This window comes from Crocuta crocuta, unplaced genomic scaffold, assembly GCF_008692635.1.
Source record: "Crocuta crocuta isolate KB4526 unplaced genomic scaffold, BGI_CrCroc_1.0 scaffold367, whole genome shotgun sequence".
Taxonomy (NCBI): domain Eukaryota; kingdom Metazoa; phylum Chordata; class Mammalia; order Carnivora; family Hyaenidae; genus Crocuta; species Crocuta crocuta.
Window position 1 is genome coordinate 3830627 of NW_027527936.1, and position 16392 is coordinate 3847018.

At 51.7% G+C, this 16392-nt stretch overlaps 1 protein-coding gene across 2 annotated transcripts in view; it reads left to right on the forward strand.

Annotated features, from left to right (window-relative positions):
- The first annotated feature begins 3583 nt into the window (after positions 1 to 3583).
- The window catches only part of IPO13 (importin 13), a 20059-nt gene continuing 7250 nt past the window's right edge, over positions 3584 to 16392 (forward strand). The window contains exons 1-12 of one of the 2 annotated variants that reach the window (XM_077752050.1): positions 3584 to 4263; positions 6001 to 6737; positions 11862 to 12002; positions 12106 to 12247; positions 12356 to 12522; positions 12732 to 12852; positions 12939 to 13086; positions 13499 to 13680; positions 13761 to 13787; positions 13969 to 14115; positions 14290 to 14433; positions 15781 to 15861. In XM_077752050.1, the coding sequence (XP_077608176.1) occupies positions 4180 to 4263; positions 6001 to 6737; positions 11862 to 12002; positions 12106 to 12247; positions 12356 to 12522; positions 12732 to 12852; positions 12939 to 13086; positions 13499 to 13680; positions 13761 to 13787; positions 13969 to 14115; positions 14290 to 14433; positions 15781 to 15861 (2121 nt within the window). In that variant the 5' untranslated portion in view covers positions 3584 to 4179. The remainder of the gene's footprint in view (positions 4264 to 6000; positions 6738 to 11861; positions 12003 to 12105; positions 12248 to 12355; positions 12523 to 12731; positions 12853 to 12938; positions 13087 to 13498; positions 13681 to 13760; positions 13788 to 13968; positions 14116 to 14289; positions 14434 to 15780; positions 15862 to 16392) is intronic. The other variant, XM_077752051.1, reaches the window with a different exon arrangement.

The following is a 16392-nucleotide window of genomic DNA, read 5'->3' on the forward strand; positions in this document are numbered from 1 at the left end:
TGTGACACTGAGAACCAAAATTCCTTCCAAACTACCCAGGCTAGAGTGAGGGCCGTGTGCATTCTGGGTCAAGGTGGAGAAACAGTCTATGCTTCCACTCTTCTGCGTTTACTGCCCCAGTTCCAGGTGCTCGCAAAATTCTGGTGCTTTCACACCACCTTCAAACACTCCTTTGGGGTTTACTTCTTTCTGCCTCCAAACTGATTCAGGATCTTCAGTCTCCAGCCCTCTCCACCTCCACCTGAAGAAAGTGGCACCAGTGCCGTGCAGTCTGCAGACACCACTTGGCTTTGGTTGAGGGTGAAGGGGGACATCCTGTCGATTGCAGGATCACTGGGCCTAGGGAGCCCCTGCGAGAAAGACTTGAAAGCCTAGCCTAGCCCCCAAACCCTCCAGGCCCCGCCCTTCAGTGGTCATCTCTGCTCTCAGAGCCACTTAAAGGAGACCGACTCAGGCCATCTCTGACAATAGTCACAGCAAGAGCCAGTTCAGAACCCAAGCCAATGGTGCTGGCTCTCAACAGTCCCCAGATTGCCAGTCCTCAAGCAAGTAGGGTCCCTCCAACTCAAGGCTACATTTTGGGCCCCAGAAAGATTGTGCCCAACATCTCACAAAGTCCCAGATGGGGGCGCCTGGGTGGCTCAGTCGGTTGAGTGTCTGACTTGGGCTCAGGTCATGATCTCACGGCCCGTGTCGGGCTCTGTGCTGACAGCTAGCTCAGAGCCTGGAGCCTGTTTCGAATTCTGTGTCTCCCTCTCTCTCTGACCCTCCTTTCCTCATGCTGTCTCTCTCTCTCTCTCAAAAATAAACAAAACATTAAAAAAAAAAAAAAACCAAGTCCCAGGTGAAACAGCATCTCCTCCAAGATTAGACAAGTTCCTATAAGAACTAGCCTTGGTTTGCAGCTCAAAACAACCCAAATCCCTCTTTTAAAAAAATAAAGCCATTCTCCCCAAAGGAAACAAGCTCCAGAACTGTAGTTCTCTGCTACAACTTAGACGTCACTGGCACATGATCTCACCAGGCAGGGCACTTTCTGCTCCTGAGAGCCACAGGTGGTTCTGGTTATCTCCATTTTTCACTGTAGACTTTGTTTCACATTTGCAAACCTACATTGTCCATTTGGCCTTGGTTGAGGGTGAAGGGGGACATCCTGTCGATTGCAGGATCACTGGGCCTAGGGAGCCCCTACAAGAAAGACTTGAAAGCCTAGCCTAGCCCCCAAACTCTCCAGGCCCCGCCTTCCCAGAATTAAGGTATGGTGTCCTCCAAAGGGGTTATCAAGTCACCACCTCTTGTAAGAAAACTACAGACAACTTTGAAAACTACAGCAGCTTCAGGAAGCACCCAAAACTCCCCTCTATATTTGTTTCATCCAGAAATTGAGGTTCGGGGTTCCATGTGCTCCCCTTGCACTTGCCAATGGCTTTCCTCCTCTCTTATCGAAGGGTTGCCTTATTTCCCTTGCATAGAGATCCCTATGACAGTGTATGTGCACTGGCCGACTCACTGAGGTCTCCTCTGGAAAAGGAGAGGTTGCATAAAAAGCTGAGGGATCTGAGAAAAGATCTAAAAGAGTCTATGCCATGTGAGGTCACCTTTCTTATTCACAGGAGTGGTTCTTTCTTTTTTTTTAAAATTTTTGTTAATATTTATTTATTTATTTTTTATTTTTATTTATTTCTAGGAGAGAGAAAGAGACAGCGCGAGCAGGGGAGAGTCAGAGAGAGGGAGTCACAGACTGAAACAGGCTCCAGGATCCGAGCTGGCAGTCAGCACAGAGCCCGACGCAGGGCTCAAACCCACGAACCGAGAGATCATGACCTAAGCGAAAGTCGGACGCTTAACCGACTAAGCCACCCAGGCGCCCCTGTTAATATCTATTTTTGAGAGAGACAGAGAGCGGGAGCGGGAACAGAGACAGAGAGGGAGGGAAACACAGAATCTGAAGCCAGCTCCAGGCTCTGAGCTGTCAGCACAGAGCCCCAAGCAGGGCTCAAACTCACCAACCGTGAGATCATGACCTGAGCCAAAGTCACACACTTAACTGACTGAGCCACCCAGGCGCCCCCATAGGAGTGGTTCTTAACCTGTTTGGGAGCTATAGAGTCCTTAGAGAATCTAATGAAAGCCAAGGATTCTCTCCCTGCATCCCCAACATGATGAAAAGACCATTCCTTCCATTTATTCTGCATACTACAGTTAGGTGTTTCTAAGATGCAAATCCAATCATCGCTGCGCACTTTAAGCCCCACTTAAAATTTGTTTAATGTCTAGATTCCCACTGAATTTTGTTTACTAATCGAGCCCTCATCATCACCAGTTTCTATTATTCAAGCTCAGACCAAGTTTCTTTTCCTCAGGGAAGCCTTCATTTACCTCAGGCCTCAGCAGCTATTGCCAACGTCAACTTCCTCCACTGAACACAAGTACAGAGGTCCTTTCCCTTTTGATTACTTTCTCCCCTGCTGGGATAGCTGGCAAGAGTTAATGAAAGGACAGGGCGCCTGGCTAGCTCAGTGGGAAGAGCATGTGACTTTTGATCTCTATGTTGTGAGTTTGAGCCCCACGTTGGGTGTAGAGATTACTAAAATTAATAAGTAAGCTTTAAGAAAATTAATAAAAGGACAAGTGTAAGGGGTAGGGACTGCTGGGGTCTGTGGCGGACCAAATCTGTGGCTGGACTGTGTGTCTCTGGACAAGAAAAGTTCAACCTTCCCCAACCTCGGTTTTCTCATCCGAAAATGGTAACTAAAAATACCCAACTCTTGGGGCGCCTGGGTGGCTTAGTCGGTTAAGCGTCCGACTTTCGCTTAGGTCATGATCTCGCGGTTCGTGGGTTCGAGCCCCGCGTCGGGTTCTGTGCTGACTGCCAGCTCAGAGCCTGGAGCCTGTTTCAGAGTCTGTGTCTCCCTCTCTCTCTGACCCTCCCCTGCTCACGCTGTCTCTCTCTCTCTCTCCTAGAAATAAATAAAACATTAAAAAAAAATACCCAACTCCGAGTTGTTGACAGAATCGGACCTAAGGTATGCGAAGTACTGTTCCTAGCACTTCAAGGTGAGCTATTCTTATTCTAATGACCCATAAAGAGAAGTTGCTTCCAAGCACCCTATAAGAGTCTCCGAGTACTGTCCATGGTATTTGGTTTCCTGGTTGCTTACTGGGCAGTCTGGAGAGCCGTCCTTTTGCACTCCAAGGAGGCGCGCCAAGCCCCCTTTCTTCTCAGGGTGGTGCTGACGCCTTCTTCCCAGACCGCCCCCTTCCTGGGTCCCAGAAAGCATAGGCAGAGAAGCACCAGAGTGACCTGTTTCTCCCTGCGAACCCCCAACACACACCTTATCCTCTAGCCTGGATTCCCAACTCCATCCACCTGCTCCTTCAGTCCTAGGGAGCTGCTCATCAGTGCCGCCCACGAGTCTGGCCCTGTCGCCCGCAGTACGTCTAGGGCTGGCGGGGGTCGGCGGTCCTCAGCCCACGTGCTCCCGACCTCTGCCGCAAGGCGCCGCCCTCCCGCTAGGCGCAATGCGGACTACGTTACCCAGGGTGCACAGCGGCGGGGCCTTGGCTCAGCTGGGANAGCCGGGCGGTGAGAAGAGCGCGGGCCAGGCCGAGCGGAGGGGACCTGCCACAGCCCCTCAACTCTACGGACTCTTCGCCCCAGACTCGCGAAGCTGCACCCCTGCGCCTCGTCGGACGCCTCCGTAACCAGCGAAGGGCTCTCTCCCTCGTCACCCCCTACCCCGTGACCTCCTCGTAGGACCCGAGAGCGCACTCAGACCAGGGTGTTGTGGGTACAGGCCATCGACCCTGTGACCTCTCACGGGCCAGGGGCTCGGTTTCCCCCACAGGCCTGCCTTCCCTATGCCTCCCTCCTCATAGAGTCTGGGGACAGAGCCGTGACCTACCACCAGGACCCCCGCCTGTGAACTCTTCACTGACGGCTTCCTCCTCGGAGGCCTCCTCAGTTGGTCTCCTCCTAAGAGCACTCCTTTTGGCCTCTGGCAAGCCCCCCATCCCCAACCGAGGTGGGGAGGCCTCGGCAGCCATGCCCGCCCTGGGCCCCCTGTCACCCCACCGCTCCCTGGGCACCCAAGCCGGGGTCTAGCAGGGGGCCAGCAGCCAAGGGGCTGGGGCAGGAGACAGGTCAGGGTCCACCTCCCTGCTGGGGAGGGAGCAAAGATGGAGCGGCGGGAGGAGCAGCCTGGGGCTGCAGGGGCTGGAGCAGCACCAGCCTTGGACTTCACTGTGGAGAACGTGGAGAAGGTACGAGGGCCCTGGGGTGGGCACTCCGGTGACAGCGCAGAAGTTCTGGGGACTGACACTAATGTCATAGCCCGGGCTTGGGCTGGGTGCCCGCTGGGATGGTGTCCCCAGAGCACCTGGCGTTTGCTGTCTCTGGGCAGGCGTGGACAGCAGTGTTATGGTGTCCTAATGGGCTATTTTTGGCTTTCCTTAGACATGGGTTCTCTTTGAATACTCTAGGGTCTTGGGCTATTCCCTTCAGGGTGCTGATGGCCTAGACCTCCAGCCAGATTGGCTGTTCTCCAGCTCCATGGGTACTGCATGAGCAGTGCAGTAAGAAACCAGGAATCCAGGAGACCTACAGCTGAGCCCTCAGGACCATACCGATGCTGAGCCATTCTGGGCCTGTTTTGTGACCAAGGGGCTCAGGAAATAACCTGGAACTAAAACAGCCTGGGTTATGTTTTCACTCTTTCTTAGGGAAGGGCCCTTCTTGTATTGGATGGAGGCCAGGCCAGTCCTGGGCAGGCAGGAAGAGCTAGCCCCCTTTCTTTGGCACTGGACCTGAGGGGTTCGGTCTTGCCGGCTGCCTCAATATCCTTCCCTGCTCACCTGCCCATGTAGCTTCCTGCCATGGTCCTCCCAGGCCCCTCCACTGCCCGGCCCATCTTTTTTGAACTGCTTCTCTGGCTCTTCTCTGGGTTCTGTCCTCCCCGCCCCCCGCCCAAGGGATGCAGAAATGCCTCCCCGCTGGAATGAATGGGGAGATAGGGCTACCTTGCTGGAAAGCAAGGAATGGTTGCAGATACTCATTTGTTATTTTTGAGCCCTTTCTGCCATACCAAATGGTGAAAACCCATCCCTGCTTTGCCTGCTGAGTTCAGCATCCCTGAGGAGCCAAACAAGGGGCAGCAAGTTGTTGTCAGAGGTACAGACAGGGCTAAGTGTACTTGGATGGAGCCTGCTCAGGGGGTCAGAGTCCTAACCTCACTCTTCCACCCCCTGGGGCTGGGTGCTGTTGGCATGGTGGCACACTCGTCCATGTGCTACCAGGGAGACAAACCACTGTTTTCTCACTGTGTGAAGTCCCCGTGGAATTGGGACCCTGGGGATTTGGCTAGTTGAGAGCTCCAGGCAAGGCATTTGCCAGGGCTGCCAGCCAGTACTTCTCAACCAGCTTTTTGGACCCTCACGTGAGCTCTCTGGGGGGTGCTTTCACCCTCCCCTCCAGTATGCCTCTGGTCTGCGGCTGCCTGGCAAAGCCTTTGTCGTGCTCAGATTTCACAATGGCTTTGGTGCCAGCATCTGGAGTGACCGAGGGATGATCCTGGGGGAGCTGAATAGAACCCTTGGAGTTGATGGGAGCAGCTGTGCCTGGGAGGGTTGGGGCCCCTCGGGCTGTTCCATGCTCTTCTCAGGCTCAGCTTTATCCCTGTGGAGCCATTCCTTCAACCTGGACCTTGTCCTTTACCTCAAGTGCCTCCCCTTTAAGGAGCTCAGCCTCTCTCTGCTTTCCTGTGGAGGCTCACTTTCTGAACCCATAATGTTTTGCTATAACGGGAACATGGTAGAGCATGGGCAGAGTTCAGGCTCGCAGGGTGTCAGTAGGATCCTGGGCCCAGGAAACAGGGTGGAGCCCTGAGCTCTTCCTGCTCAGCCCCTCAGTCAGAAAGAGAGAGCAGACTTCCAGGACCGAGTTCTGGGCTCTGGCAGGATCCAGAGTGGCCAACGCCTGCTCAGTCCTGTGCTGTCCTACAGGCGCTGCACCAGCTCTACTACGATCCCAACATTGAGAACAAGAACCTGGCTCAGAAGTGGCTGATGCAGGCCCAGGTCTCCCCACAGGCCTGGCACTTCAGCTGGCAGCTACTGCAGCCCGACAAGGTGCCTGAGATCCAGTACTTTGGGGCCAGCGCCTTGCACATCAAGATCTCTCGCTACTGGAGTGACATCCCCACTGACCAGTATGAAAGTCTAAAGGCACAGCTCTTCACCCAGATCACCCACTTTGCCAGTGGCTCCAAGATCGTGCTGACTCGGCTGTGCGTGGCGCTGGCCTCCCTGGCTCTTAGCATGATGCCTGACGCCTGGCCATGTGCGGTGGCAGATATGGTACGGCTCTTCCAGGCTGAGGACTCACCAGTGGACGGTCAGGGCCGCTGCCTGGCCCTGCTGGAGCTGCTGACAGTGCTGCCAGAGGAGTTCCAGACGAGCCGCCTGCCCCAGTACCGCAAAGGCCTGGTGCGGGCCAGCCTGGCAGTGGAGTGCGGGGCTGTCTTCCCGTTGCTAGAGCAGCTGCTGCAGCAGCCCAGCTCGCCCAGCTGTGTGCGTCAGAAGGTGCTCAAGTGCTTTTCCAGCTGGGTGCAGCTGGAGGTGCCACTGCAGGACTGTGAGGCGCTGATTCAGGCAGCCTTTGCTGCTCTGCAGGACTCAGAGCTCTTTGACAGCAGCGTGGAGGCCATCGTCAATGCCATCTCGCAGCCTGATGCCCAGAGGTGAGCTGCTCCCCATCTTCCCAGAAAAGAACAGTTTGTGTGGCCATCCATCCATCTGTCCAATAAACACTAAGTGAGTGCCTACTGCGTGGTCCCATGCTGGAGATACACAAGGAAGCACACAAGACATGGTCCTTGTCCTTATGGTTCAGAGAGGGAGACAGACAACTAATCATCCAACAAATTATTCAATTAAAATATTTGATTCTTTCTTCTCTTTCTCTCAACCAATCAGTCACCATGTCCTGGCTGTTCTGCTCTTGACCATATTGCAAATCTATTTTTTCCATCTCCACTGCCACCATCCTAGTCTAAGCTGTTATCATTTCTCTCCCCAAATTACCATAGAGATTTTTCACTAGCCCCCTGGTTTTTACTCCTGTACCCTATACTGCACACCGAGCAGCCAGAGTGATCTTTTGAAAATGAGGATCCAGTTTGTCCTTTCTGCTCAGAACCCTTCAGTGGCTTTTCGCAGCTCTTATGATGAAGTTCAGAGTCCTTCATGTGATCCACGAGGTGCTGCACAGAATGGCATCTCTAGCCTCTTCTCACGTCATGCTCCTTTCTTCACTCTCACACAGTCTTTTCAGTTGCTTGAATGTCCCATGCTCCTTCTAGCCTCTGAACTGTCACATGTACTTGGCATATCATCTCTACCTCAACTGAAACTTCACTTTCTTAGGAAAGCCCTCGATAATTTTTAAGACTGAGTTTGCTCAACTCTATTTTATCTCAGAGCTCCTAGTGTTTTCCTTCTTAGCCTGTAACACAATTTCATCATAAATTAATGTATGTCTCCCCACTGGTCTCTCAGCATTGTGGAGGACAGGCACTGTGTCATTTTATTTTGTCACATTGTGCCTGGCAGCATTTGGTAGCATTCAGTGTTTTCTGAACAGATGAAAAGTAGGAGTTGCCCGAGAGGTGGGAGTGGGGTGGGGGAGGTCAGGGGAAGGGGGAATGTGCCAGGCTTCAGGAACTAAAGCAGGGGCAAAGGCTTCTGGTATGCAGCACCATAGTACATCTAAGGACTAGAAAGAAGGTGAGTGTAGTGAGGTGTTTGTGCAGCAGATGTTTGTTGCATGCCTCTTTGTGTCTTGGGCCCTGTGCTGAGCACGAGGTGTGTAAAGATGAATGGGTTGACTTCAGCAAGCCAGGAGCTCACAGTCTCATAGACACATGGAGGGGCAAGTATGGTCAACAAGATGACTGCTATAATTGAGAAAGTGGTAGGGGGACTGGAAGAGCCCAGAGAAGGCATTTAACCCAGTCTTTGGGTTGTGAAAGGCATCCAGAGGAGGTGTGCTTTAAAGAGTCTAAACGAGGAAAGAGTGTTGAGAAAGCCTGGTGAATGGTGGTGATTAAATAGCAGGATTTAAGGGCCAGTTGTGGGAGGTCTGGGCCCAGATTATGCAAGACCTTTGTCAGCCAGGCTTAAGATTTTGGTCTTCATCCTGAGGATGATGTGAAAATATTAAAGGATTTCAAGTAGAGGAAATGCCATAAGATTTTTGGTATAAGTTGGATTGGCCATGGCAAGAATGGAGACACTAACACTTCAGAGATAGGGCTTTAGAAACCCTTAGCAGAGTTGGAGGGGAAAAACATTGAAAGAGATGGCATCAGAGAGTCTGAGTTTGAATCCCAGATGTCCGTTTACTAGGTTCAAGACCTTGGGTAAGTCACTTTTAAGCCTCAGTTTCCTCATCAGTAAAATGGGTGTGATCATATTAACTTTAGGAAGTTGTATAGGCTTAAATAGGATGTCTACATGGCCTGCCTCTGGTATTCTATAAAGAATATGTTGGTATTAATAGGATTAAAGAAGAGAATGTCTATGAAAGGTTTAGCCTGGTTCTTGCACACTCCATAAATGGCAGCTGTTAGTATTTGGTATCGTTTTGCATTGGTAGTTAGTATATTTTTCCCGTGGTTTCCCAGGTTTACCAACTCAAGGTGGGTACCAAGTCCCAGGTCTAGCCTCTCTTGGCAGCTTGAAGCTCAAGTGCCGCTGCACTTGGAGAGTTGGTAGCTAAAGAGAATTGGCTGGGGCCAGTGCATGGGTGATGTGGGGTGTCCTTGGATACACCCAGGTTTATCCGCCCCACCTTCTCGAGGGCTTTGGCAGGTAATTGATGCCTCTTCTTTTCTGAACGAATGAGCGAACAAGGAGCCAGTGAGGGAACCCACAGCCTCCTGAGCGCCCATTGGCTGCAGCCCCCATGGTTGCTTAGCAACTCTCCCCATTTTCTCAGCTCTCCTCCCGGAGCTCTAATTGCAGGTCTGGGCTGAGCTCAGTGTGAGTGGCAGCCAGCAAGTCCCAGCAGCCCTGCCCTGGCAGCTTGAGCTGACCAACGGAACTAGGCCTCTTGAGCCCAGCCTCAGCCATGGCCTTAAAGACATTATCTCTATCTCCCTCCCCTAAACCTAGAAACCTCTGGAAGCCTCAGACCTCCTGGTCTGTCTGCATAGTTCTCAGGAATAGGTGCCCAGGAGGTAGGGAATCTAACTAAACAAGGGTTTCTCCTACTGATGGGCTGTACCCAGCCTCGTGTCAGAGTTTGGGCCTTGCTCTCTCTAGTCTAGCTTCCTAGACTTTGGCTTGAGAAAGTCACCTGTGGTTTTTTGCCTCTTGGGTCATCCAGCTACTGCCTTCCCCAGGCATCCTGATATTAGCTGTCCCCTTGGCTGAGTTTGCACTCAGGTCCCCTCTTTCCCACTCTTCCACAGCTGCTGCTGCTGCTTGCTTGGCTCTCTCTCCCTCAGTTTTCTTTTTCCTGAAATATGTTTTTAATCCTGGAAAAGCTTTTCACTGGGGGCTGGGGGAGGAGAGAAGGTGAATTACACAGGCTCTTGGGGGCTCCCATCAGTTAGAATTTGAGATATGGGCTGAGATTTGCATAGATCCTTTGGGGAAAATTTAGGTAGGGCTCTGGAAGAGCAGTCCTGCAGCATAAGAAGCTGCCTCAGCCTGGAATTTGTCTCTAAGTTGCTATATGACCTTGAGTAATACTCTGAGCCCTTCTGGACCGTATTGTCTATGACTTAGCCCATTACGCAGCTCAAATGTGACCAATTAGGAACTCAATGAAGACTGAGTACCTGCTGTATACATGAACTTTGGCAGATGTGAGGGAGCCTTGGTGGGGACGCTTTGGGGACAGGGCACTACCTCCTGCCCCCATCTCAGCTGCTGGGAAGCTCGTAGGCTGTGGCTCTGGCCCTGCCCTTGCTCTCTGTGCCAGGGTCTGGCCTGAAGGTGCCCATTGTCTGGTGGTGCAGCCTGTGTCAGGGTCATGAGACTGAAGCTATCCCAGCCGTCTCCAGGCAGCACCCTTTAGGGCTATCTCTGGGTTGTGGGTATCCTGGTATGGATACCTTGTCCCACCAGAATGAGGATTTGGAGAAAGCTGACATCTGGGCTTGTTGCCTCTTGTTTTCATCTTACCCCTGAGGTTATGAAGCTACCTGCTGGGCAGCCTGCTTAGGGCAAATGCAAATAGAACTCCTCTGGACTCTCAACAAGCTACCTCTCCATAGATTGCTAGGGTGACACTATGATCGGTAGCAGAGGGGTCTCAAGCATCTGATTCCCTCTGAGAGTATCACTTCCTTGGATTAGTCTCATCTCCACAGAGCAGGCTGCTGGGGAGGGGTGCAGTGCGATAGAGCTAACATTCTCTCAGTCTCCTTTGTATACTGTGTCTCTCCTACTCCTCTTTAAAGATCATTGTGCTTCAGGACTCTGACTTGCTCCTTCTTTTCTCTCATTCAACACTTTCTTCCTGGGCAGCACTCATCTACTGCCATAGCTTCAGTTACCAGCTGTTTGCTGATGACTATGCCTCTTGCTCTGACTTCTCCCTTGGGCTTCAGGTTTTTATATCCAACTCTCTGGACACTTCTGTTTGCATATCTCACCAGGTACTTCTAATTCAACATGCCTAACACAACTTATCACCTTCTGGCCTCCCATTAAATTTATTACTGTCCCCCTCCACCCACTCCTCCTGGCCTCAGTAAATAGCTCCACCATCTACTTAGTTGTTTAATCAATAACCTGAGAGTTGTCCTGGACTCTTCCCCATTGTCGTATTCAATTGGCCGTCAAGTCCTGCCCATTTTGCCTCAGATATCTCCTAGTTCATCATCTATTACTCTTCCTTCATACTGCCACCAGAGTACATAGGAATTAGGATCTGGTGGTAGGGAGTAGAGTGGAAGGTGGGGATTGATGCTTTTAGTGCCTTCTGAAGTCTTTATCAGGGCTCCTGAGCCTGTATTAACTCCTCTGTCTCCCATCCTGTTCAGTCTCCCTTAACACTGTATTAGTTTCCTGGAAGGGCTATAATAAAGTACCACACACTGGGCAGCTTTAAACAATAGACACTTATTGTCTCAATTGTTGCAGAGGCTAGAGGTCCAAAATCAAGGTGTCAGCTTCCTCTAAGAACCTGTAGGAGAATCCTTCCTCACCTCTTCCTAGCTTCTGGTTGTTTGCAGGCAGTCTTTGGTGTTCCTTGGCTTTAAGTTGCATGGTTCCAGCCTCTGCCTTTGTCATCACATGTCATTTTCTCTGTTAAGTGTCTGTCTTCACATGGTTGTCTTACAAGGACACCTATCATATTGTATGAGAGCCCCACCCCCCATGATCTCATCTGCAATGACGCTGTTTAGAAATAAGATTACATTCTGAGGTACTGGAGATGAGGACTTCAACACATCTTCTTGGTGGGTACAATTCAGCCCACAACAGGCTGCCCCCTGGCCCCCCCAAAATTTATGTCCTTCCCACATGCAAAATACATGCACCTCATCCCAATTTCCCCAGAAATCTCAACCCATGCCAGCACCCACTGTAAGTCCAATTAGAGGGCACAATTTAACCTGTAACACAGACCTCATACTTCCTGCCTAGAGTTCTCCTGGAAATCTCTGACCAAAGGTTCTTCCCAACATGGGCAGCATCAGAGCTGTGATGTAGGCCCTGACCTCTTTTTGGCTTTGGGTTTGTTGTGGGGAGGGGGCTTTGATGGAAGACAGAGGGGATGTGCCTTTCTCTCAAAGCTGGTGGGGGATAGGTAGACAGCTCTGATGGGTCTCCTCACCTTGTGCCTCCAGGTATGTGAACACACTCCTCAAACTCATCCCGCTGGTGCTGGGACTGCAAGATCAACTGCGACAGGCCGTGCAGAATGGAGACATGGAGACCTCCCATGGCATCTGTCGCATTGCGGTGGCCCTGGGCGAGAACCACTCTCGGTGAGGAGTTGGGCAGCTGGGGATAGCAGGACCCTCTAAGAGGTGGGGTATGGAGCCCTGTTGGCGGAGGGGGAATGACCTTACTATACCTCCTCCTTCCAAGGGCCTTGCTGGACCAAGTGGAGCACTGGCAGAGCTTCCTGGCCCTTGTCAACATGATTATGTTCTGCACTGGCATCCCTGGCCACTATCCTGTCAATGAGACTACCAGTTCCCTGACCCTCACCTTCTGGTACACGCTGCAGGTGTGTCTATGTGACCTCTGGTAGGATTGGGCCATAATGACAGAAGGTAGATCATGGGCTTCTGGGCCTGGTGCTGAGGTGGTTAACTTTCTTCCCTGGCTCTCTCAGGATGACATTCTGTCCTTTGAGGCAGAGAAGCAGGCTGTATACCAGCAGGTGTACCGGCCAGTCTACTTCCAGCTGGTGGATGTGCTTCTGCACAAGGCCCAGTTCCCTTCTGATGAGGAATATGGATTCTGGTCCTCAGATGAGAAGGAGCAGTTCCGAATTTACAGGTGATGGTAGCAGGCCAATCCTACCTCTAAATAGAATCCTGAGATAATGAAGGCAATGAGGGGAGGAGTCCAAGTCCAGGCTTCCTGAATCCTGGGGTTCCTTTCTCTGTTCTCTAGGCACTTTTGCGGGGCTCTGAGGGAGCTGGGGTGGTCTCCTGGGCTTGGGAGCAGGATCCGGGCAGTGTATAAGGTCTTCATCTACTTCTTAGGGTGGACATCTCAGATACGCTCATGTATGTGTATGAGATGCTGGGGGCCGAGCTGCTCAGCAACCTCTATGACAAGCTGGGCCGTTTGCTCACCAGCTCAGAGGAGCCCTACTCCTGGCAGGTACCTCCCAAGCCTGATTCCCTCAGCCCTCCCAGAACTGTCACACCCTCCTCCTCAGCCAAGCCAGTGGCACCCTCTTTCCTCAGCACACAGAGGCCCTGCTCTATGGCTTCCAATCCATCGCAGAGACCATCGATGTCAATTATTCTGATGTGGTGCCTGGGCTCATTGGCCTCATTCCACGGATCAGCATCAGCAACGTGCAGCTGGCGGATACTGTCATGTTCACCATTGGTGAGACCTGGCATACACCCATGAGCACATTTCCAGAGCCACAGGCACCCATCCCAGCTATAGTTGGCCTGCTGGTTCCTGTCCAGAATGGGAAAGACACACATGCCCACACACACAGCATTGCAGCCAACTGGCTGTCCTGGCACATCTAGGGGTCCTTCCTACAGTGTTCGGAGCTGCGATTCAGTGAAGCTAGTGTGCTGTCAATGGAACAGCAGTGCTAGACCTCTTCTGAGTAACTCCTTCCTGCTTCTCAGCTATAAGGCTCCTGTTTGAGCATGTGCATGCGTATTTGCCTATTCAGTTCTAGGCTAATTTGCTTCTGCCAGAAGCTCTGCCTGCCTCTCAGGGACATGGTACAAAGCCAGCCTGGCCTGCCTCAGATATCGTCCCCTCTCCCTTCTTCCTCCAGGAGCTCTGTCTGAATGGCTGGCTGACCACCCTGTCATGATCAACAGTGTTCTGCCCCTCGTACTGCATGCCCTAGGCAATCCTGAGCTCTCTGTTTCTTCTGTGTCCACCCTCAAGAAGATCTGCCGAGAATGCAAGTATGACCTGCCACCCTATGCTGCTAACATTGTGGCTGTCTCCCAGGTATGCATGGGCTGGGGTTGGGCTGGGTCTCAGGGCACGCTGCACTGTGCTGATACCAAATTCCTTCTGTTTATCTCCAGGATGTGTTAATGAAACAGATCCACAAGGTGAGCCCAGAAGTTTCTAGGGAGTCCTTGGGGATATTATGGGAATCTACAGAGATCCTCTTCTGCCTTTTCCTACCCTTTGTCTTTTATTCTCTGTTCTTGGAACTTTCCCCAAGAGGTTCATTCTTCCTGCCCACAACCAGATGTGTCCAGGATTGACTCTCCATGTTCTGCCCCACAGACAAGCCAGTGCATGTGGCTGATGCAGGCACTGGGCTTCCTGCTGTCAGCCCTGCAGGTGGAGGAGATCCTTAAGAACCTGCACTCCCTTATCTCGCCCTATATCCAGCAGCTGGAGAAGCTGGCAGAGGAGATAGTGAGTGAGCTGGTGTGTGTGTGTGTGTGTGTGTGTGTGTGTGTGTGTGTGTGTGGCCGGAAGGCAGGGGTGGGCTTCCCTGTGTGTGGGCTGTGGCTGTTGGGGAGTGGGGTTGGAGTTGACAGTCAGGGCTGGGATCCTGGGGCCAAGCTGGGCCTTCAGAGCTTGGTTTGATTCTCCCCATAGCCTAATCCTTCCAACAAACTGGCCATTGTCCACATCTTGGGGCTTCTCTCCAACCTCTTCACCACGCTGGATGTCAGTCATCATGAGGATGAACATGAAGGCCCTGAGCTCCGGAAACTGCCAGTGCCACAGGGACCCAATCCCGTGGGTGATGTTGCCGTTACCCCCACCCCAACACACACACACCCATGCGTGTGCACATACACACGCGCGCGCACACACACACACACACACACACTACCACATACCCTGTGGAATGTCATTGCTACTCCCAACTTTACTGGGTAATATTGTCATGGTTCCCTTGGCCCCGTGGGGCATGATGCATTTGGTCCTCTGACCCTGTGAATGACCTTATCATTGCCCTTCACTCTGTAGGGAGTGATATCATTGTCTCATCCAACCCTGTGGGTGATATTTGTCTTTGTCCCCAGCCCAACCAGGGTGATGTCATTGTGTTTCCTCTGCCTCATGGGAGATGTTGACATTATCCTTCAACCCCCTAAATGATGTAATTATGGGTCCCTGTTTGACCCCCAGCTCTGGGGTCTTCTACTTGGCTATTCACCTTCCCCTGTGGGCCCTGGTGATGCTTACATGCTCTACATGTAAAGTTCTTGTCTTCGAGTTGCTCCCAGTCTAAGGGAAACATATGTAAACAGATTGTCACAAAGCAGTGTGATAAGTACTGTGGAAAGCTCAGGCACAGGGGCGTGGGGTGACCACTTACAAGCTGTTTGATCTGGGGCAAAGCTCAGCTTCCCATTCAAAACTATGAACATCAGACTACCTGGCTTGCTCATCTTGATAGAACTGTACTGGGTAGCATATATGGTCTTGAGTGAAATTCTGTATAAACGTGAGAGGCTGTTTTGATTATTGTTCCCAGGGTTTCTCCTGGAGAAACAGGAGCCACAGTAGCCTGGCTCCTCTCCTCAGCTCCCCACCTTAGTTTCAGGTGCCCTTTTGGCTCTAAACCAAACTTGGGCCAGCTTCCTCGATCAGAGCCCCTTTTCCTTCCGTGGGAGTCATTTTCCTGCCTTCCCTCATCTCCAGGGACCTCAGTCTGCTCTCTGCTCCTCCATAATTTGCCAAATCTGTGCATCCCTTGGGGCTCTCCACCCTAAGCCTGTTTGGGTGAGACAGCATCTCCACTTCAGGGGCTCACCCTAAAGGATTTTTCTGAGCAGAAATGGATAGGGAGTGATTTTTCTTAAAGGTTATAAAGTTTTAGTAATCTTCTGAAGCCTTCATAAAATCCCTGCTTTGCACTTTGAGGCTTCCTCTAAACTGTTCCCTAGAATTCAGTATATCCTCTTTATTCATGGGGAATTCACCAAACCACTCCTTCTCCCAAGGCCCCATCCATTGAGTCCTCAACGTGCAGTCTTGGGTAATAGGTTTGAACTTCTGGCCGACTTCGTATTACTGGGTCCTTCTGCGGTGGGTGAGAGTGGTGGTGGGGCACCTCACTTCTTCCTGTGTCTTCAGGTGGTTGTGGTGTTGCAGCAGGTCTTCCAGCTTATCCAGAAGGTGCTGAGCAAATGGCTGAATGATGCCCAAGTGGTGGAGGTGAGCCTCAATCCTTGCTGTCTGCCCCCGTGGTGACTTTGCTTAGATTATGGGACAGGAAGAAGGTGTTGCTGCCTCATCTTGGCTTACAGTGGTCTGGAGAAAATAAAGGAAGTGAATCCTGCCTCACAGACACAAGGAATGTTTCAGGAAGACATTCAGAACTTCCCAGTGTCACAAGAAGTCCTTGACCAAAGAACTATGATGTTGGAGCTGAGTGACAGTCAGGGGTCCACCTTGAAATCAGAGACCTGCCTTTGGTCCCTTTTCAATTCAGGATTTTCTTACTATTGCTGCTCTCTGAGAGGAAATGGTGGAGATGTAAGTAGCAAGACTTGAGTTACAAAGTTCAATCCTACGCTCCTCTGAGAAGGGCCTTTTTGCCTCCTGAGGGTCAGGCTTGTTTACCTCTTGATTCGCAGGGCCAGGCCAGGCTTATAGGTAAGGGTCCCACCTTAGGCCTCCTCTCTGCAGGGCCTCAGTTGTGTTCCGGGTGATTATGACCTGCTGACCAGGACCTCTTTGCTTTCT